At 49.5% G+C, this 20,828-nt stretch overlaps 1 protein-coding gene across 3 annotated transcripts in view; it reads left to right on the forward strand.

Moving 5' to 3' along the window:
* The first annotated feature begins 4,540 nt into the window (after positions 1-4,540).
* Uvssa (UV stimulated scaffold protein A) overlaps positions 4,541-20,828 on the forward strand; it is a 34,810-nt gene continuing 18,522 nt past the window's right edge. Inside the window, exons 1-7 of one of the 3 annotated variants that reach the window (XM_028870745.2) lie at positions 4,541-4,740; positions 5,228-5,327; positions 10,397-10,727; positions 11,447-11,567; positions 12,432-12,827; positions 14,029-14,141; positions 14,372-14,500. In XM_028870745.2, coding sequence (XP_028726578.1) covers positions 4,554-4,740; positions 5,228-5,327; positions 10,397-10,727; positions 11,447-11,567; positions 12,432-12,827; positions 14,029-14,141; positions 14,372-14,500 — 1,377 coding nt within the window. In that variant the 5' untranslated portion in view covers positions 4,541-4,553. Of the gene's footprint in view, positions 4,913-5,227; positions 5,328-10,396; positions 10,728-11,446; positions 11,568-12,431; positions 12,828-14,028; positions 14,142-14,371; positions 14,501-20,828 lie in introns of all 3 variants that reach the window. The other 2 variants (XM_028870748.2, XM_028870746.1) reach the window with 2 other exon arrangements.

Here is a 20,828-nt window from a genome sequence, read left to right on the forward strand (position 1 = left end):
CTGCTTTGGGTGATAAGTCATACTGGCGAAGCTGAGCTGTCTGCCTTAAGGGAACTTGATTGCATGAGGGAGAAATAACACATGGGAAGGGACATGCAAGTGACATTTTCCATGCTAGCCTCTGATTTGGTGGGGGAATAGATAATAGGACAAAATAAAGATATTGATAGAAGGTTTTTGTCTGGTTATTTTTATTGCTATGATAAGACACTGACTGGGGCAGCCTATAGAAGAAAGCATTTAGCCGGGCGGTGGTGGCGCACGCCTTTAATCCCAGCACTCGGGAGGCAGAGCCAGGCGGATCTCTGTGAGTTCAAGGCCAGCCTGGACTACCAAGTGAGTTCCAGGAAAGGCGCAAAGCTACACAGAGAAACCCTGTTTCAAAAAACCAAGAAAAAAATAGAAGAAAGCATTTAATTTGAGGGCTCACAGCTCCAGAGCATTAGGGTCCATGACCATCATAGTGGAAGGCATGGATGGCAGCAGGCAGGTGTGCAGGAACAGTAGCTGAATGGTCACCTCTTGAGATAATAGCCATGAGGCAGAGAACTAAGGATGGTGTGGGCTTTTAGAACAAAACCCACCCCCGGTGACACACCTCTTCCAAAAAGGCCACACTTGATCCTTCCTGAACAGTTCCAAGTGGAGACTGAGCATTCAAATGTGAGCCTGTGAGGGCCATTCTCATTGAAACCACCACAGTTTTGTATGTGTATAGGTGTGTGCGCGCGCGCACCATGCATACATGAAAGCTAGAGAGAGAATAACTTCAGGTATCATTCCTCCAGTGCATTCCCACTGCTGTGGAGGTAGGAGCTCTCACAAAACGGACATCTCACCTGCACCCTTAACCTGATGGTCAATGTTGCCTGCAGGGTGGTCCAAGGCCCCACATTGAATTACATGTTTGTTGGTCCCTACTAATAAGCAAAATTTGGGCTTTAGTGGATACTGGAGCCAAATGTACTTTAGTTTATGGCAACACCCAAAAGCACCAGGAACAAGAGTCAGCAGCAGATGGACCTAGAGGTCCAGATCAGTACTAGAAAAAAAGACTTAAGCTTATCCTGTGGGTGAGTAATTCTTCCCCACTCTTTTAAGTACACTGTATATTTCTCCCTATAAGAAAACAATGTGGGGCTGGAGAGATGGTCCAGTGGTTAAGAGTACTGGTTGCTCTTCCAGAGGACCAGGGTTCAATTCCCAGCAACCACATGGCAGCTCACAACTGTTTCAGGGGGTCTGAAACCCATAGGCCTATGTATATAAAATTAAAGAAATTTTTAAAAAATGAAAGAATGGAGTTGGAGGCTAAAGAGATGGCTCAGTGATTAAGAGCACTTGCTCTTGCAGAGCACACAAGTTTGGTTCCTAGCACCTACACGGTGGCTTACAACCATCTGTGACTCTAGTTCCAGAGAATCCAATGCCTTCTAACCTAGGGTACCAGGTACATGCATGGTGCACATACATGCATGTAACAAAATAAAATATTAAAAAAAAAAAAACAGGAAGGGTGATAGTGCTGGAATACACTGTGTACACAACCATTGGAGAATTCTGTCTGAGGGTTGAGGGATGTATTTGGGTAAATTGGAGCCTATAAAGTTGATAGATTACTGTGTCACTCCAAGACGGTTTTTAGGGAAAAAAAATTACGTGTATTGAGTGTTTGCCTGTATGTGTATACGGGTGTATGTGTACCACATGCATACAGTGCCCACAGAAGCCAGAAAAGGGTATCAGATCCCTTGGAACTAGAGTTACACTTGTGAGCCACAATTCCCATGTGAGTGTTGGGTTTGAATTGAACCCAGGTTTTCTGCAAGAGAAGCAAGTGCCCTTAACTACCAAGCCATCTCTCCAGCCACCCACCTCCCCCAGGCCCTTTGAACATGAAAGTGTGGTCGAGGGGGCTACATGGATCGTGGAGGGATAGATTTCAGAATAGTGCTGCCAGTCCATGCTGCTGTACTCAAAACTGCTCTACCCAACATTGCTCTTTTTGGCAGAAAAACATGGTTTTGGTTTTGGTTTTCAGATCTTGCTGGCTTGTTTAGTTTCCTCATAGTTGCTGAGTCCCAAGACCAAGTCTCACTTCCACTGCCAAGTGGAAGGCAGTGAAGTTTCAGAGCTCCTGCCCACCCTTTGTATAAAGGTCCCATCATTTAACACTAGCCTTTGAGTGTCTTAAGAGTTTGGCAAAGCATCTGGAAGAACAGCAAAATCAGCATTTAAACACTTTAAATGAAGGTATCTGTGTAGGTGGGGAAAAGAACAAATAGGTTATTGAATGAAAATCTCAGTGCGAGGGGTAAACCACCTCTCTGAATTGTTGGCCTGAGGACCAATGAAGGCCCCCATACAGACTTTTGCCATTGTTGTTGTTGAGACAGGGTCTCCATAAATAGCTCTGGCTATCATGGAACTTACTATATAGACCAGGCTGGCCTTGAACTTAGAAAGATCCACCTGCCCTTGCCTCCCGTGTATAAGAATTAAAGTCCAGTCCTGGGATTAAAGGGTGTGTCACCAGGCCTGTCTTTGACATGTGACTCTTCTGTTAGATTTAAGTCTGTTGTCGGCTACTTTTTTCCTGTTTGTCCACTCTGTTCTCTGTTCTTTGTCGTTTTCACCTGTATCCACTTTATTTTAAATTGATCCCATTTTATCTTTGCAGTCTTACTAGTGATGTCCCATTGGTGGGGGGGGGGGTGGCGGGGGGTGCGGGGATCAAATCTAGAGCTGAGTAGATGCTCTATCCGTAAGCCACACTTCCAGCCTTGTATCTAATTTATTTTTTTTCCTTTGGGGTTCACTTGATGGTAGTGATATGTTCTGAGACATGGGACGTTAGGCAGTTACACTGTTTTGTGATCACAGAATACTTAAAAGTCTGCTGTGTCATTAGGTGTTGCATTTGGTCTCTCGTTAACTGAAATGCCATTATATGTGACTGTTTATCACAATGTACCTTTAAGTAGTATACCAATTTATGTAAGAACACAACTCTTAGAATATATACTACCATTTTCCCCCTCCATGTCACTTGAGTAACTTGTCATATTTTTTCCTGAATATTAAACTGCATAACCTATTGAACTGTGGCTTATAAAAGAAATTTGAAATTATTTCATTGGCTTTATCATTTAGTTAGTTCTTCAGTTGCTCGGAATCTGCATCTAGTATCATCTCCTTCTCAGAAGGGACTCCCTGTGACATGCTGGCATGCAACTGCTTGCTCCTGTTTGCAGCAAGCTCAGCTTTTGAAGGATGCCTTGCTGCACATGTATGCAAGTCTGGCTCGACAGTACCTTTTCTGTTCCTACTTTAAGACAGTCTAGTGGCTGAGATGGCTCAGCTGGTAAAGGCACTTTACCAAGCCTGGCAACTTCAGTTTGAGTGGTGGAACCCACTCGGTGGAGAGTACTAGCTCTCACAAGTTGTCCTGATTCCACAAAAGGGCCCACCTTCTAACCCCCAATAAATAAATGTAATTTATTATTTTATTATTATCTTAAAGACATTCTTCAGTTTTTGGGGGGAGAGGGGGGCGCAAATCTTTGGCTTATCTTTGTGTGAGCACGTGAAGTGAGGAAGCAGCACCACAATCGTGACCCCTCAAGTATACAGGGACTGGGGACCTGGCAGTCGCCACGAGGCTGTGGGAAGAGCTCAGATCCTGAACATATTCTGAAGTTGGGTTGCCAGATCCTCCTACAAGTGAGAAGAAAAGTCCAGTTGACTCTGGTCACTGCCCCAAATTCAGGGTAGGTGGGTGGGGCAGTAGGCATACAGTCCTTAAGGCTATTGGGGCGGGGGGGGGGGGGGGAAGACCGCACTTGTTGAATGTCAGCTCTGTGGGTGGAGAACCGCTCAAGGTAGGGTACACAGGGAAGGCCGCTACTTTCCTGGGTGAAGCAGGAGCTAACAGAGGAGAGGCTGACTCCAAAAGGCAGAGCGAATTGAGAGAGGGATGAAGTGAGTGGCCAGGGTCTGTGCAACCGAGAGCTGGCTGATGGCTGAAGCTGCGTGATCTGCAAGAGCCAGTGACCTGGACATGTAGGGAAGGGAGCAAGCAGCTCTAGCCGTGAGCCTCTGTATCCTTTAAAATCATTCTACGCTGAGACAGAACTGACACTTTAACATTTCCAATCGGTGCAACCACCACTACCCCGGGGCAGCCTCGCAACTGTGCCTCCTAGGATGGCTGGGGCTCGGGGATGGACAACTGACCCGGTCAGGGGGGCTGGCCGACCCCTCCCCACCGGACTTGGCCCAGACTTCCTTCTGAGCTTTCTTAGCAGATGTACAGGGCCTGTACATAAGCCACGAGCCTCCTGGTGGCCAAGGAACTGATGCCCAGACCAAAACCTCTTTCTGCGCCTGTTACAGATCGCTGCCCCGGAGACACCACCCCTTTAAGAACTTGCTGCGCCCTCCCGCCTCCTTTTTCTCGCGCGTAGTTCTAGAACTACCCCGCCCCCTGGAAACGCATCTGCGTCACCGCGTTGCTGCGTCCTCGCGCCTGCGCCGTGGGGCCACCCGGGCAAATGACGGAAACTGGCCGGGGCCTCGTCTGGAAGGGGCGAGACCAGGGCGGCCCCGTCGCGCGTGACGATGACTTCCGCTCCTGCGCCGCGGGCCTTCGCGAATTTATGCCCTCCGTGCTCTGGGGCTCGGTGACAGGGAGCTCCCTCCACCGGAAAGGGTGGGCGAAGCGAGCTGCCTCATCCGGCGGTCCGTGTCACATCGGCCAGCGGAACGCTGGTACTAGGTTTCCTGAGGCGGAGGGTCAGGCAGCGAGTGCAGCCCACCGAGGGTCGTGACCGTCTCGGATCGGGGATCGGTCGCCCCTGCAGTTGTCCAGAGGCTATCGCTTGCAGAGAGCGAGTATCGCCAGCTTGCGAAGGCCAGTTTGAGTATAATTTAGTGACATTTCCCCTTAAAGAGCCAGTGCCGGCTCGCCCCGCCTCCCATATAGCTGACTGCAGACCGCCGGAGTTAGTGTCATCTTCAGAACCTTAGCTAATTACCATCGAAGGTCTTGATGGTCTTCAGTGATAATGAGCTAGCTAGCTTCCTTCGCCTGGGAGGCTACAGAGACACACTAGGGCCTTTGCCATAGTCCCCAATACTTGGAGGTCCCCCATTAAGCTTTGTTGAAAAAACCAAGACTGTTAGGTACTGGATGTTAACCCTGCATCTCTGCGTCCCTCGTTTCTAGATATGGATCAGAAACTTTCACAGTTGATAGAGGAGCTCACAACTTCAGGAGAATCCCAGCTGAATGCTCAGAAAATGAAGGAACTGAAGAAAATTTGCAAGTAGGTATTTAGGTTAAGCGTGTATAATAACTGGCCCACTGAGCACCCACACCATTTGAACCCTTCTGCCCTCTTGTATATCTCTACCACCTCCTGCCTTCTGGAAAGGAGTTACTCGATCACTGGGGCATTAAAGCACTTGCCTGTTGGGAGGTGGAGGCAGGGGGATCATGAGTTCCAGGCCAGGGTAGGCTACACGATGAGACCCTGTGTCAGAAACGAAAGAAGCACTAAAAGAGCCGGGCGGTGGTGGTGCACGCCTTTAATCTCAGCACTCGGGAGGCAGAGCCAGGTGGATCTCTGTGAGTTCGATGACAGCCTGAGCTACAGAGTGAGTCCTAGGAAAGGAGCAAAGCTACACAGAGAAACCCTGTCTCGAAAAGGAAAAAGAAAAAAAGCGCTAAAAGAGTTCTGGGCTGCCGGCGGCGGTGGCGGCGGCGCACACCTTTAATCCTAGCACTGGGAGGCAGATCCGGACGGATTTCTGTAAGTTCAAGGCCAGCCTGGTCTATAGAGCAAGATCCAGGAAAGGCGCCAAAGCTCCACCGAGAAACCCTGTCTCGGGGAAAAAAAAAAAAAAAGAGTTCTGGGGCTGTAATCTCAGTGTACATTGGTCCAGAATGTAGCACAGGTTCCAAGCTTGGTGCCTCTGACCATTTCTGTATGTTATAAAGCAATCATACTATGTCAGTAGAAGTAGAGCATCTTTTTTACTGTTGGAGTCAGGCATTCATGATTTAGTGAGTGCCCCCACCCCCACGCTCTAGGGATGAACCCCCGAGCCTCAAGCTTGATAGGCAAACTGTGCCACTGAGCTACCTACTTCTCTTCTCCCTGTCTCTTTTGTTTTATCTGAGACAGAGTCTTAAGTAACCCAGGTTGACCTCTTACTGTGTAGCTAAGGCTGGCTGTGAATTTCTGATCTTCCTGCCTCTGCTTAGCAAGTGCTCTGTTGTGTGCAGAGGTATGTGCCATCAGTGTTCTCCCTGTCTTTAAGGTAGTTATCCTTATTAGTCCCTCCAAAGAAAGCGCCCTCCTGCCTTACCACTTAAGGCAGTCATATTTAGTGAGGAAGCAAAATTCCTTCATTTGCCTTGGTCACGAAAGGAAAAAAACTTAAGTGATTCTTTATGAAGTGATAAGAGTGTTTACATTCAATAAAACCTCTAGTCCAGACCTGGTTTTGCTGCACGCCCCAGAAAAACTCTGAGCTCTGATTTACACAGGGTGTTATAACAGGAAAGAGGAGCCACCCCGAGGACTATGAGGACCTTTCACTCCATTTCCTGTAGAGGAGGCTGGGGCTATGCACCTGGGGCTGTCTTGCTGACACTGAGGTTCAGAGGACACCTCTGGAGGGGTTCCAGATTTTTGTGTCTCAGAACAAAGACTTGAATGGAGAAATGTGGATAGTAGCAGCCTCCCTCTGACTTGTGTGTAGAATCCTCAACAGACTTGAAGGATTCGGATGTCCCCCAGTCCATCACACTCCCTGGGGGTTCTAGGTGAATTGAGTGAGGCTTACAGAGGGTTAGAAACACTGCTTTATCTGGGCTGTGGTGGTGGTACACACACCTTTAATCCCAGCACTCGGGAGGCAGAGCCAGGTGGATCTCTGTGAGTTCAAGGCCAGCCTGGTCTACAGAGTGAGATCCAGGACAGGCACCAAAACTACACAGAGAAATCCTGTCTTGAAAAACCAAAGAAAAAGAAAAAAGAAACACTGCTTGGTGGCCCCAGCTTTTCTGTTTCTCATTTTCCTCTAGAGTTGAAGCCAGCTAGTGCTGTCTCTTCAGGGATCATATCCTGCATTAACTTTCCTGGGTCTGGAATGAAAGTCTCTGCTACAGGCGCATTTCTTTCTACCTTGGTGGAAAAAGGCTTCTTCTGAGAGCCTCTGAAAAGTCCCAAGGAGGGACTGAAGAAATGGCGCAGTGGTTAAGAGCACTTGGCTGTTTTCCAGAGGACATGGGTTCGATTCCCAGCACCCACATGGCAGCTCACAACTGTCTGTAGCTCCAGTTTCAGGGGATCTGACGCAAATGCACATAAAATAAAGTTAAATAAATCATTTAAAAAAAGTTCTAGGCAGCCAGATTAGTCAGAGAAGAGGTTTGCTTGAATGGATATGTTGTTTGTTTTTGCTCTATTTTAGGGGCCTGCCACCCAGGTCCCAAATAAATCACACACAGAGACTTATGCTTTTTTTTTTTTTTTTTTTTTTTTTTTTTGGTTTTTCGAGACAGGGTTTCTCTGTGTAGCTTTGCGCCTTCCCTGGATCTCACTCTGTATACCAGGCTGGCCTCGAACTCACAGAGATCCGCCTGCCTCTGCCTCCCGAGTGCTGGGATTAAAGGCGTGCGCCGCCGCCGCCCGGCAAAGAGACTTTTTTTTATTTATTTATTTATTTATTTATTTATTTATTTATTTATTTATTATGTATACAGTGTTCTGCCTGCACATAACCCTGCAGGCCAGAAGAGGGCACCAGATCTCATTACAGATGGTTGTGAGCCACCATGTGGTTGCTGGGAATTGAACTCAGGACCTTTGGAAGAACAAGCAGTGCTCTTAACCTCTGAGCCATCTCTCCAGCCCGAGACTTATTCTTAATTATGAATGTCTGGCCTTAACTTGGCATTTTTCTTGCCAGTTTTTCTTAAATTAGCCCATCTACCTTTGGACTCAGGGGCTTTTATCTTTCTCTATTCCTGTATACCTTCTCTTTCCATGTCTGGCTGTGTAGCTGGGTGCTGGCCCTTGGAGTCCTCTTTCTTCTCTGGCTACTTCTTTTCTCCTCCCAGATTTCTCCTGTATATTCTTTCTGCCTACCAGTCCTGCTTATCCTTTCTCCTGCCTCGATATTGACCATTCCGTTCTTTATAGACCATCAGGTGTTCTAGACAGGCACAGTAACACAGCTTCACAGGGTTAAACAAATGCAGCATAAACAAAAGTAGCATACCTTAAAATAATATTCTACTACATGGATGGCTCTGTATTTTTCCAGATTGTCATCCAGGTTAAAAGTGGAAACAGGCCTCATAAGTAAAGGAGTATAAAATATCTGGGAAGCTAAATCAGTGGCCTTAGAGATAGAGTGTCTACTGTAAATGAGCAAGGAGGACAAGGCAAAAGAGGGTAGAAAATGGGTGGCACAGGGAAGCTATCTAGAGGTCCAGAGTGCTAGTGAGGAGTTCTGAACAGAAGGATAAGACTGGAGAGAGGCAAGCAGGGCTTCCCTGGTGCAGGAAAGCACCAGGACATAGCTGCATACATCAGATCTAGTGACCAGATACGTTCCAGATTGGAGCCTCTGTACCATTATCACTGCCCAGAGCCATCTGGAGAGGTGCTTGCATAATTGAGTCTCTGAGCATCCACCCAGCACCCTCTCTCCCTTATGCGTTAGATCAAGTGAAAAGAGGAGACCAAAGAAAGTGATTGGTCAGGGATGTGTGGGTGTGGTTTAATGGCTCCTTTGAAGTTACTGGTCCTTACCAGAGAGTTGCCACAGAACGTGTGACTTTTCTTCTTTTTAGTTTTGTATGTTTTGATTCAGGGTTGTACTGTGTAGCCTTAGCTGGCTTGGAACTCACTATGTAGACCAGGCTGGCGAGGACTCATGGAGGTCCACCTGGCTCTGCCTCTGGAGTGATGAGATTTAAGGTATGCGACACCACCTCCAGCCTCTGATGTGTGACTTTTGCAGCATCCCTTGATTCATGAAGGGCTGACTTCTAACCTCTGCTCATGACCAACCAGATTATCTTCTGGGGGGCATATTCAAGCGGCTGGCATGCTGACGGCTCAGTGGGTAAAGTATTTATTTACCTTACAAGCCTGACAACCTGCATTGGCTCTGGGAATGAGAGAACCAACTCCTGACCTCCACAAGCCCTGGCGTGTGTGTGTGTGTGTGTGTGTGTGTGTGTGTGTGTGTGTGTGTGTGTACGTGTACCTGCACTAACACACACATGCACTAGTAGTACATCTTTTTAGGGAAGAAGGGAGGAAGTGAGGAAGGAAGGATGTATATACTTTCAAGGGAAGCTTTCTGTGTATGTTCTGTTATATATAGTTCTATATACAACTTCATATATCACATGACTCATTAACATCTTAACTTTCCACTCAGGGTTGTGTATTTTAGTGTTATCATGAACCTTTGGTTACTCTCAGACATTCTGGAGTACCTCTGTTCCTGTGCCAATGGCACCAGCATGTTTTAGTTGATCTTATCTGGGGATTACGGTCTTCTTTGCCAACTTGTTTTTTCATCTAATCTTGTAAGGCTTTGCATAAGGCCTTCTGAACCTCACCCTCTGCCCCGTTTTCCTGTCTTAACTGTTCCGCTGTGAAGGATCTGCATACACTGTGGATGTCAACTGTGAAAGCAGCTGGGGACCATCCAGGGGTAGCTGTGTTTCAACAAAACTCATTAGCATTTGTTTTTTAAAAAAAAAATGTTTTATGTGTATGAGTGTTTTGCCTGCATGCGTATTTGTGCACCATCTTTATTCCTGCTGCCCAGAGAGGCCTTAAGTGTATGTAGAATCTCCTAGAAGTAGGATTAGGGATGGTTGTGAGCCTTCATGTGAGTGCTGAGACTCAAACCCAGGTCCTCTCAAAGAGCAGCTAGGGGTTTGAACCACTGAGCCATCTCTCCAGCCTCTGATATTTGATTCTTAATGTAATGTTCGTATGTCAAAAAGGTATTCTTTTATGTGTTTCAACCATGGTATTTATCTTGGCAGTGCTGGAGGTCCAGCTGAGGACCTCATACATGCTAGTCACGTGCTTTATCACTGTGCCACATCAACAGCTGCATTAGCCATTGGAAAATGTGGAAGATGTTCTTGGCTCATGGGCAGTACTGAAACAGGATGGGAGCGAGCCACGTTTGGTGCTTAGACACTGGTCTGTCCACTCAGCTTTAGAAGGGAAGAGTAAAGATTGGATGCTAAGCATAGCCCCTGCCACTTGTAAATGTAGTGTCCCTACACAGAGAGTAACACTTCTTTGTCCTTGATGAGTGAGCATTTGGTTAGGCTGGCTTGTGCTCCTAGGTCTTCCGAGGAGCAGCTGAGCCATGCCTACCACCTGCTGAAGACACAGCTGACCCAGGACCATGCTGAGATCCGCCTCTCAGCCTTCCAGATCGTGGATGCGCTCTTCACCAGGTCTCACCAGTTCAGAGTGCTGCTCGTTTCTGACTTCCAGGAATTCCTAGAGCTCACACTGGGCACAGATAATGACAATCCCCTGCCACCCCCACGGGAGGCAGCCCAGAGGCTAAAGCAGGCAGCCATGCAGGCTGTGGAAGGTTGGAATGAGAAGTTCGGGGAGGCCTATAAGAAGCTAGCCTTGGGCTACCACTTCCTAAAGCACACCAAAAAGGTAAGTGGATCTTAGACAGAACAGTCTGGGGTGGGTGAGACTGACTAGCCAATTAGTGAAAGAGCTCTTCTCATTGAGTGTTTGGCAGGGTGCACAGACCTGGGTAGGCAAGGCAGCTGGGTCAGCATGCAGTAGAGTGGAGGATGCTCCCTGAGGGTCAGAAGAGCTCGGGAAGAAAACTGCACCTGACACCTGCCTGAGGGTGGAGCCGATCCTGTAGAATCATACTCCTCGATGCCCTCTGCTTTAGGATGGGCTCCCCTTTCTGGGTCATACTCTACTCTTGCTAATACCCTGCTTAGTTCTTGCCATGGGCTCTCACTGGTGCTGTGCTTAGTGAGGCACCAGGTTCTGTATGTCTCCAGCCCTCCTGTCACCGTGCAGATTCTGTCATGCCCCTGTCAGCAGCACAAGCCTTCCTGCATGGTTGTGGTTCCTGTATGTGTCCCCTACTCTCTGGAGTTCGCTCCTGGGTGGTGTGTACCCTCTGGGTCCTGCTGACAACCCCTGGCCTGCAGTTAGAGGAGCATGCTGCCTCCTAACAGTGTTGCACTTGTTGCTGGCTGTGGGAGATGCGGCAGGATGAGGCAGTCTTGTTTGAAATGCTGTGGACTAAGAACCGTCAAGATCCTGACCTTGTGTTGATGGCAATGGGTCTCTTTTTACTTGGGGTTTGGGTTTGTTGGAGGCAATCCTAAACTTTCTTTTCAATTCCTCAGGTGGATTTTCGGGATGTTGATGCTAGGACTGTGGCAGAAAGGAAGCGTGAAGAGGAGAAGCGGAAACACCTGGACAGAATCCACAGAGAAAGTGCTGAGCGGGCTCAGAGGGAGATGGAAGGTGAGTTCCTGGGCTCAGCCCTTGAAACTGTCCCTGTAACCCCTTGTGCTCATCCCCAGTTGTTCTTCAGTCTGGCCTGAGGCCACACAGGCAGGCAGGTGTGCAAGACAGAATGGTTCAGGGTGGGGTTGAGCCTTCACAGGCTGCCTGTAGCTCATGTGTCTCCTGGGGATTTGGTCTTCCTGGAACTACTCGGCTTAAGACTCTCTGAACAGAGAGGTTGGACATAGGCTGAATCCAGGAAGGAGTCTACACTTGGTCACTAGCCAGAGGCCTTCTTGCCCATTCTTATGTCCAACATCTGTTCTTGCTAGTTGCCTTCCCCAGGTCCTCATCCTTCCTGGAGCCAGCCCTTGTGAGATGGGGCAGTGCTCTCTGTTCTGGGATGTCGGTTTTAGGTTCTTTCCGTGTCCAGAGCTCCCCACATACACTTGTCCTGGGTATGGGCCTTGAAAGCCCAGGCCTTGGGGAAGGCTGAAGGCAGACAGCTGTGTTGAGGATGGCTTAGCAGGCTCCAGGAGGGGGCACCCTGTAAAGTGTGTAGTGGTGATGGCATGTCCTGCCCTGGCAGGAAGGGTGGCCTCTCTGGGACCACCATTCTAAGTGGAAGGTTGGCCCGTGGTAGGGGTCACATAGGCTCCTGTGAGCTGCCACACAAGCATGATCAGAAATGCACTCCAAAGACTGAGCTGTTGTGCTGGATAGTTCATTGAATAGTTGGAAATGTCATGATTCATGTGCCAGGGCTTTGGCGTTCCTCGGAGGCACCATGGCCTTCCCTTTGGTGCCTTGGGGAGCAGTCTTGGCCATCTGTCGCTCTTTGGCTCAAGATGACAGAATAAGCAGGTGTTTCAATGTCTGCAGAAATGTCTGATGAAATCCGATCCTGCCTGACAGAAGTGGAGAACTGCTTTAAGCTGCTGGTGCCCTTGGACTTGGGCCCATACCCAGAGGATAAATTCTTTGCTGAGGCATCTGGCCTAACAGAGGGCCATCTTCCTTGCACCTTGAGCCCAGACTTGGCAACTTCTTGTGAGTCTGGTCTCCCTGGATCTCAGAATGAAGAGCAGCCATGCTGTAGCAAGGACCTGGTTGCCTCCACATACCATGTAGGATCTGTTGTCGGTCTGAAGGCACTAGCCCAAACAGCTGAGGAAGACCTCTCCAGGGATGAAGATGAGCACAGTGACCCAGAGGAGTTCCTGAGGAGCCATGGGCTGGGATCCCACAAGTACACACTGGATGTGGAACTCCCCTCAGGTAACTGGCTGCTGGAGCTGGGCAGTGCCTCCATGTACTGCCCTGGCCTAGCCAGGTTCATAGCTCCCTCACTATGCACCGGATTGTCCCATGGTGGAATTTAGACTTGGGAACAACAGTTCCTTGGGTTGGGCTATGAGGGGTAGAGGGACCTCCATCTGGTTAGTCTTTCCTGTGTAACTCTGCTCTGGATTTCTGCCACCATGCCAGACCTCCATGGGATTCTCTGCCATTATAGTCCATACTAATGAGGTTATGAGCAGGGGTACAGAGTCCCTGGCAGCTGTATGGGCATCCACCTGAAAGCCCACCAGGGGCACCTTCCTGGGAAGAAAATGTGATCAAAGCATGATTTCTTCCTGTGTTTACAATGACAGGGATGTGGTAGAGTTGGGCTTGGCCCTGGCTTTCCAGCCTTGTAGGAACAAAGGTGCTTACTTGTCCATCGGTCTGTCTTTGTTGGACCAGGTGTCCTCCCAGGTGCCATGTGTTCACCAGTGGGACACTGTTGGAGGGATTGGTGCTCTTCAGGAGCCACAGCTTCAAGTTAGTATCTCTGATGTACTGCACCTTGCCTTGTAAGCACAGAGATGCCAGTGAGGTCCTTCCTGGGGGTCCTGCCTAGCAGGTGTTGTGAAGGAAGTGAAGAGCCTGTCAAGAACAGGCAGACTGGCAGGGGTCACTGAGACCCTGGGACCAAGAGCTGGAGATGGTCCTGAGCGAAGAGGCAAGAGAAGGTGGCACTGAGCGGCCCAGCCCTCTGGGTGGGAAGCCATGGCTGAGACAGTGGAGCTGTATGTGGGGCAGCCTCAACTCGGAGCTAGAATGGTTGATATTGTCCCAGATTTTTTCCAAGACAGTGCGTTTTTCTCTCAGGGTTGACCAGTGTCTGGGACCTGTTGGAGTCACATTTCAATGGGCTTAATGGCCTCTGCTACACGGCCAGCCTTGACATCCCTCTGTCTTTTTTTTTTTTTTTTCCTTTTGGTTTTTCGAGACAGGGTTTCTCTGTGTAGCTTTGCGCCTTTCTTGGAACTTGCTTTGGAGACCAGGTTGGCCTCGAACTCACAGAGATCCGCCTGCCTCTGCCTCCCGAGTGCTGGGATTAAAGGCGTGCACCACCACCACCACCACCACCACCACCACCACCACCACCACCCAGCTCTTGGCTTTCCTCTGTGACTTACTTGCCTTGTTTTAGATGGTCTGAAGGTACAAGAGAATGAGGACAACCTGGCTGTCCTCCATGCTGCTCGAGACTCACTCAAACTCATTCAGAACAAGTTTCTGCCAACTGTGTGCTCCTGGGTCCAGGTGAGGCTCAGTACCTGGCCTTCAGCAGTGAACGTGGGCTCAAAACAAAGACCAGGCAGAGCAAGGATGTGGGAGGCGAGAACACTGACCTGGGTGGGGATGAACATTCCCTCTTTCCCTAGAATTCTGTCTCTTCCTATAAGGAGGGGGCTAGGCCATGGGCCTTCTGGCCAGACCAGGCTCTCTAGGGACTGTCTGGGACATTTGTGAGTCATCCTTTGTTTTTACAGCGGTTTACCCGTGCAGGAATCTCCAGTGGACACTTAAAACAGGCCATTGACCTGAAAATGGAATTGGAACTTGCTCTGAAGAAATATGAGGAACTGAACATCCAGCCTGAGAGAGGGCAGAGGAGCAGGGTAAGTTCATGGAGCTGAGGCTGAGAGGTCCCAGGTTATTTGAGCAGGCAGACATTACCAGCTTCAGAAGATTCTGAGTTTTTCCTTACTATGTTCTCATGGTGGGAGTCCCAGATCAGTCTCTTCCGAGAGAGGACCCACCTGTTCTTCTTGGCTTGGCTTGTGTGAAGCCACTTCATGGGGGCTGCATTCCTGCCGTTGGGCTCTGTCCATGTGTGTTATAGCTAAGGATACTTCCAAAGTACTAAAAACTCATGTGTCGAGGGCACCTCCTGAAAGCCCAATGAAGCAGGCTGTGCCCTAGCTTAGTGATAAGTAGGTGAGGCCTTCTGTGGAGTTGCTAACAAATAGGGAATCTTGTCTCTGGGCAGGTCAGACAGAATAAAACCTACAGAATGCTCTGGTGCAGGCAGGTGAACATGGGACTGTGCCCTTTGGGGTGGAGACCTAAAGGCCACCTGTCTGGTGGACTGTGTGGCCTCAAACTTGGATAGGCCAGGTTGTTTGTGAGGAAAAACAGGGTATTTTTTAGATTGCGGGGGAGGCTGACAAAGTGCTGTGTCTCCCTGGGTGAGGATCTGGTGTTGAGATAGAGCAGGGGTACGTGGGTCCCCTGGATGGGGCTGGAGAGATGAGAGTCCCAGACAGGGCCAGAGAGAGGTGTGGGGCATGTGTTTTGGGTGCCTGGTAGTGGGCAAGGATTCGGTCCTATAGTGACCGAGGAGCCACGAGGCCTCCATGCCAGGCGCACTGGAGCTGGCTGGAAGACAGAGTATATTGCTATGCCTGGAGGAGGTGATCCCTTAGCGTGGGAATGGAGATCCTGTGCCTGAGGGCTGCATGGACCTGCGGTTCTGTACAAATGACCATAGAGCTGGGAAAGATGGCTGCACTTAGGGGAGTTGGGTCTTGAGATTTTGGTTGAAAGACACAAAACTCACAGTCCAGACTTTCTCTGTCACCTGCTTCTTCTCACAGCTTCCAGCTGACAGTCATTATCCTGTTTCTCTCAGCTGGTTTTAATTAAAACTTTTTACATATATTTGTGGGAGTCAGTTCTCTCCTTGTACCATGTAGGTCCAGAGACAAGACCCACGTCCTTGGCAAGTGTCTTTCCCAGCTGAGACATCTCACAGGCTCCTCTCAGCTGGTTCCCAAACAGAGAAAACAGACATCAGAGCTGCCACCTCCCCATGGAGGTCGTAAAGCTGGACCCTGAGCCTACTCCCTGAACATAGCCTTAGAGCAGTTGTTCTCAACCTGGGGGTCACGACCCTTTCATAGGGGTCACCTATCAGATATCCTACATATCAGATATTTACATTACGATTCGTAACAGTAGCAAAATTATAGTTATGAAGTAGTAACAAAATAATATTATGGGGGGGCACCCAACTAGAGGAACTGTATTAAAGGGCCACAGCATTAGGAAGGTTGAGAGCCACTTAGTGGACCAGCTCACCTGGCAGTCTGACTTGTAAATTCTGTTTTGGAAGCTAGCTTTGAGGTGGAAACAACGCTGTCTTTTATTGGGGAAAAAGTCACATTTGAAGCCATCCACTGCTCCAGCCTAAAACCAAGAGTAGCCCATGTCTAGCGTTTCGAGACCCTGTTGACCGCTCTGCAGCTGGTAGGCACGTTGAAAGTGCAGTACAGGAAGTGCTGGAGCCAGATGAGGCCAGAGGGAGGGAGCTCCTGCCTTTGCAGCTGCCGGCTGGTCCCAGCTTTGCAGAGGGCGTGTGTGATGTGGGCCAGCAGAGGGCGACCTTGCTTCTCCTTCAGGCGGCCAACCATTGCATTTATGGCAACGGTGGAAATACAGTGCTGCAACTGAGTTTGTCTGGCAGTGTTTGGTGCGTGCAGTTAACATCTTAGGAGAGTTGCATTTTGTTGTGTCACTTATCTAAGTTAGATTTATGAATTTTGAGTAATGTGTGTCTACAGTGGAGAACATTTCTCTAGCTGTGTGGAAAGTGACTGCTCCAGCCCTCACTGTCGCAGTCAGGAAGAGTTTGTTTTATCTCTCCATTCAGTGTCTAAAGTCATCAGTGCATCAGGCTTGGCCAAGACTGAGCCTGTGAAGTGGAAGGCCACCTCACTGTCTGCTGTGTCAGTCCCTCCCTGAAGATCTCAGCCAAGCCACTTCCTACATTATGTGGACAGTCAGTCACCTTGTAGATGGGCCTTGGCAGTGCAGGGACATCCTTGGTGTTCCAGGGAGTAGCCACAGAGCTTTGAATGCTCTTGGGTAGCACAGAAGGGTTTTGCAAGGCCTAGGTATTACCAGCTTGCACTACCTTACTGGGACCAACGGCAGTGCTGGGCTGGCAGGACTCCAAGCCTTGAGGGTCTTAGCAGCCTGGCTGATCTTGACCTAAAGCATTGTCAGAGAGACAAAGCTGGGTGTTGTTGGGCGTGGTTGCCTTAGCCTTGTCTCTTAGCTTCGTATTTCCTGACTGCTGAGTGGCTGGCTGCTGGAGGAGATCTGGACAGTGGTCTCCTGGCCTACAGGCCACTCGTGATACCTTTGTGGGTGGCGAGGACATGCAGCCTTCCAGGTCAGGACTCTGCATTTAGTCCAGCCAGCCCTGGGTGTGCAACTTCCATCCCCAGAGCCCAGCTAAGAAGCTCTGTTTTTCCTAAGTGGCTTGTACCCCCAGAGCCCAGCTTAGAAGCTCCGTTTTTCCTAAGTGGCTTGTACCCATGGCTCTGTTACCTGTATGGTAATGGCCATGCACTCAAGGCAGCCAAGTGGAAGCCAGCCTGGTGGTACAAGCCTGTGATCCCAATTACTTGAAAGGCTGAGGCAGGAAGATCATTACTTCAAAACCAGCCTGGGCTGCAGAGTGATTTCTAGGGCTGCCTAGGCAACTTCAAAATAGAAAGCAGGCCCAGGGATTTAGCTGAGTGGTGGAGTGCTGCCTAGCATGTTTGAGGTACCAGGTACAGTCCCTAGTACTCCACCAAAAAGACTGAGTGGCTTGCCCTGACTCCTGCTAGCTGTCCTCACCAGCTCCAGCCCAGCTTCCTGCTGTGGATCTGCCTCCAGGGTAAAGGGGTATTGGGCCCAGAGTAGATGGTCAGGGCATGCCTGTGTCAGTACTTTGGCTCCCAGGGCCAAGGGCAGTTTCACTGGCCATTTCCTAACTTCCACGGGACACAGACATGGGAGTCTGAGACCCAGCACTTAGACACTGTGGGCACAGGCTTCCTGTGGTACATGGTGGGTAGTCTTGGGTTGATGTGATGCCCAGAGCCTGTACTGGTTCCTCTCTCCCTTATTGCACACAGTGGCTACTGGCCTGATCTTTCCCAGGTGAGTACATGTGCGTCTCAGCAGGTAGATGGTAGCCCTCACGGCCGAAGCCCAGCTGCTTACTTCCACTTGTGCCTATAGGATCTGCTGTGAAGACAGGCCCTTCAGGGTGTTTTGGGGGTCCTCTGTCTGGCTCCTCTGGTCACACAGGTCAGCACACTAACCCAGGCCATCTGTGGGTATGTAGGGCTGCCTGGGCCCAGTGAGGTGGTAGCCCTTGGACTGATAATGCCCTACCTTCAGTGAGAAGGCAGAGATTGCTGGGCTCTGCTGTCACTTGAATGGACATTTCCTAGACCTGTCTCTACAAACTGATTTTAACGAAAGGCACTGCTCTGAAGTCCTTGGAGATTTTGCTTGCCGCAGCTGGAAAGCGAGTGAGGCGCTGCTTGTAGATGAAGTGATTGGCGGCTCCCGGACTGTGAGTGGCAGCGCCCAGGCTCAGGTGAGCACTGCTTCCCAGAATAGATACAGCGACTGCCTATCTACACATCGCCCGCCCTTCCTGCAGCTGGTGGGCAGCTCCTTGCAAGGCTGCTGCACCACAGTGTCTTGTGGGGGAGGGGCATGGAGAGGGCTAATGAATGTCTATGTTAATTAGAGCTGTTTTAATTAGAAATCATGATGAGGTGTTCACTAATTTCCAAATAAAATTTACGGAGGGTTTAAATCATTTCCTAGTGTTTCCCCATTTAGCACGGGATTGGCATCGTTAACTCCTCATGTAGAACAGGCTGAGCAGGGAACACTAATTCAATAATGCATGATTTAAACATTTAAGAACTTCTAACAAATGTGTCAGATTGGAACAAATACAATGCTCCAGTCATAAACAGCAGCCAGACTTTGGACGGGTCCAGGCTGTCTTTGGAAGGTTGGGTTGTGCTGGTTATCACCTTTCCCCTCAGGCATCTGTGTAGTCCAGCCCCAGCGCCCATTTGAATGTTGCCATTGGTTTCTACACAGTATTGCTTTCCTTCTGACATAGATGGTCTGTCTTCAAAAATACTTAAACCAGTTTAAACATGTCTAAGGGCTTGCTTTACAGAGTGTGCACACCAGCTCAGTTTGGAGGCAGGCTGGGGATAAATCTTGACCCGATCAATGTGGAGGGCCATTTGGTAGAGTTAGTTTCTACCTGCTCTGTTACAGAAGAGCTGTAATAATCCATGGCGGCCTCATTATTTAAACTGATAAAAATCCTTTGAAAACTTTTAAATTGCCTGCCTTTTCATTATGTAGCTCTGATCATGGTTAGTTTGTATTATGTAATTAAGAAAACACAAATTCCCACCAGCTGGTGGTCAGAGCGGTGATTGCAGACATCAGTATGTCTGACTTGTCAGCAGCTGTTCTGTCCGCCCTGACTGCTGGTCTACCTGTTCCTGTGGTTATAAATGTGTCTTTGTGCACAGCAGTCTTATGGGCCGTGCGGCAACCACCTTGATGGAACCACGGGCTCATCTTCGCCCTCTCACAGCAATGGAAATCAATCTGTTTGGTTCATGCTGTGCAGCTTTGCTCGCTTTCTGTGTTGGGTGCTGGCCAGCCCGCCTTCCAGATCAGCCTCATTACCAGGCCCATGGGTGCGATATTGGGAGCTCACCCAGGCCCGGCTCCTCTCCTGCTGAGTGTTAAGAAAGCTCCCTGGGCTGTGCAGGATTTGCTTTTGTAGGTGAAAAGGACAGAGGCAGAAAACCCAGGGAATGAAATGTTGAACCGTCAGGCACACCCGGGGAAAGCAGGGAAACTAAATCAGCCTTGCGGGACCTTGTGCAGCAGCAGGGCCCGTAAACAGCCTTCTCAATGCTGTGCTCCCTCCATCACACTGAAGGCCAAGCACACACTCAACAGCAGAGAGTGGGGAGGGGTTTGAGCACAAGTTCTTCTGAGGTCAGCTCACGAGGATGGAAGAAAACAGCTCAGCAGCCTCCCCACCAGCCTATACCCTCCCTCGCCCCGCTGCATGGATCTGGTCTTGGTTTTCCCTGGCGCCAGTGTCCAGCCCAATCATTTGTCTTCCCGGAATGAGCTAGCTCTCAACACCTCATATGTTATCTCTTTAGCTCCAGGAGTACTCCCTCGGATTATTTCCTCCATTTTACAGAGGAGAAAGCAGTACAGAGAAACTTGTATGAGTCTTGGCCCCTCCTAAAGTCCCAGATGCAGAGTGGAAAGGCTGCCTGATGAATGTGGTACCAGCACCTTTGGGACAGCCACACAGCATAGCATGGCCTCATGTGCCCAGAGGCTGGCCACGTGCTTTCACCTGAGATGGCAGCCAAGGCACAGGGAGGGCCCTGTTCCAGTCCTGGCAAGTGTTAGTTGTGAGGACGCACTTCTCCCCTGCGTGGTTGGCTTTCTCTGCACACTCCTGGGAAGAATGATTAGTGATTTCACACTTCATTGGATGTTAATGTGTGGAGTTCACATAACCTCATTCATGATAACTCTCCCTGCCTCTGCACCTCTCACATAACCTTGTCATTGGGAGCATATATATATATGGGTTCCCAGAGCAAGCTGGTTTGAGTATACCCATTAGGAGCACTATAAACCCAGAGTACCTGGCCTCTGTCCATCTAGGCTACCAGGCCTCAGTTTAGTTGACAGCATGTGACTCCCTTACCCATCTGGCTAACTGCTTGTTTGGATCCAGCAGAGATTTCTAGTCTTAGCCTTTCTCTGGAAATGGACTTCTAGGCACATGTGACCAAGGCTTCTTGCCTCATACTTTGTAGCAGGATAGACTCAGCTCTTGAGTGCCAGTGCTGGGAAGCTCCCTGGCACTGGGGCTATTGCTCACACTGGATTCTCGAGGGCAGGTTTCTGTGGACTGTTCCTCAGTGATTCGGATCAGGGGAGAGAGGAGGAGGGATGCCCGTCCCTGTGTGTCCTGCAATGCTGCTGTGAGATCTCTTTTGTGAACGTGGCCTTTATAGAAACGGTCATTCCAGAAAACAAAGTTTTGCTCCAGCATAATATTTGGACCCGAGTGTATGCTCAGGTGCC

Source organism: Peromyscus leucopus, chromosome 7 (genome assembly GCF_004664715.2).
Source record: "Peromyscus leucopus breed LL Stock chromosome 7, UCI_PerLeu_2.1, whole genome shotgun sequence".
NCBI lineage: Eukaryota > Metazoa > Chordata > Mammalia > Rodentia > Cricetidae > Peromyscus > Peromyscus leucopus.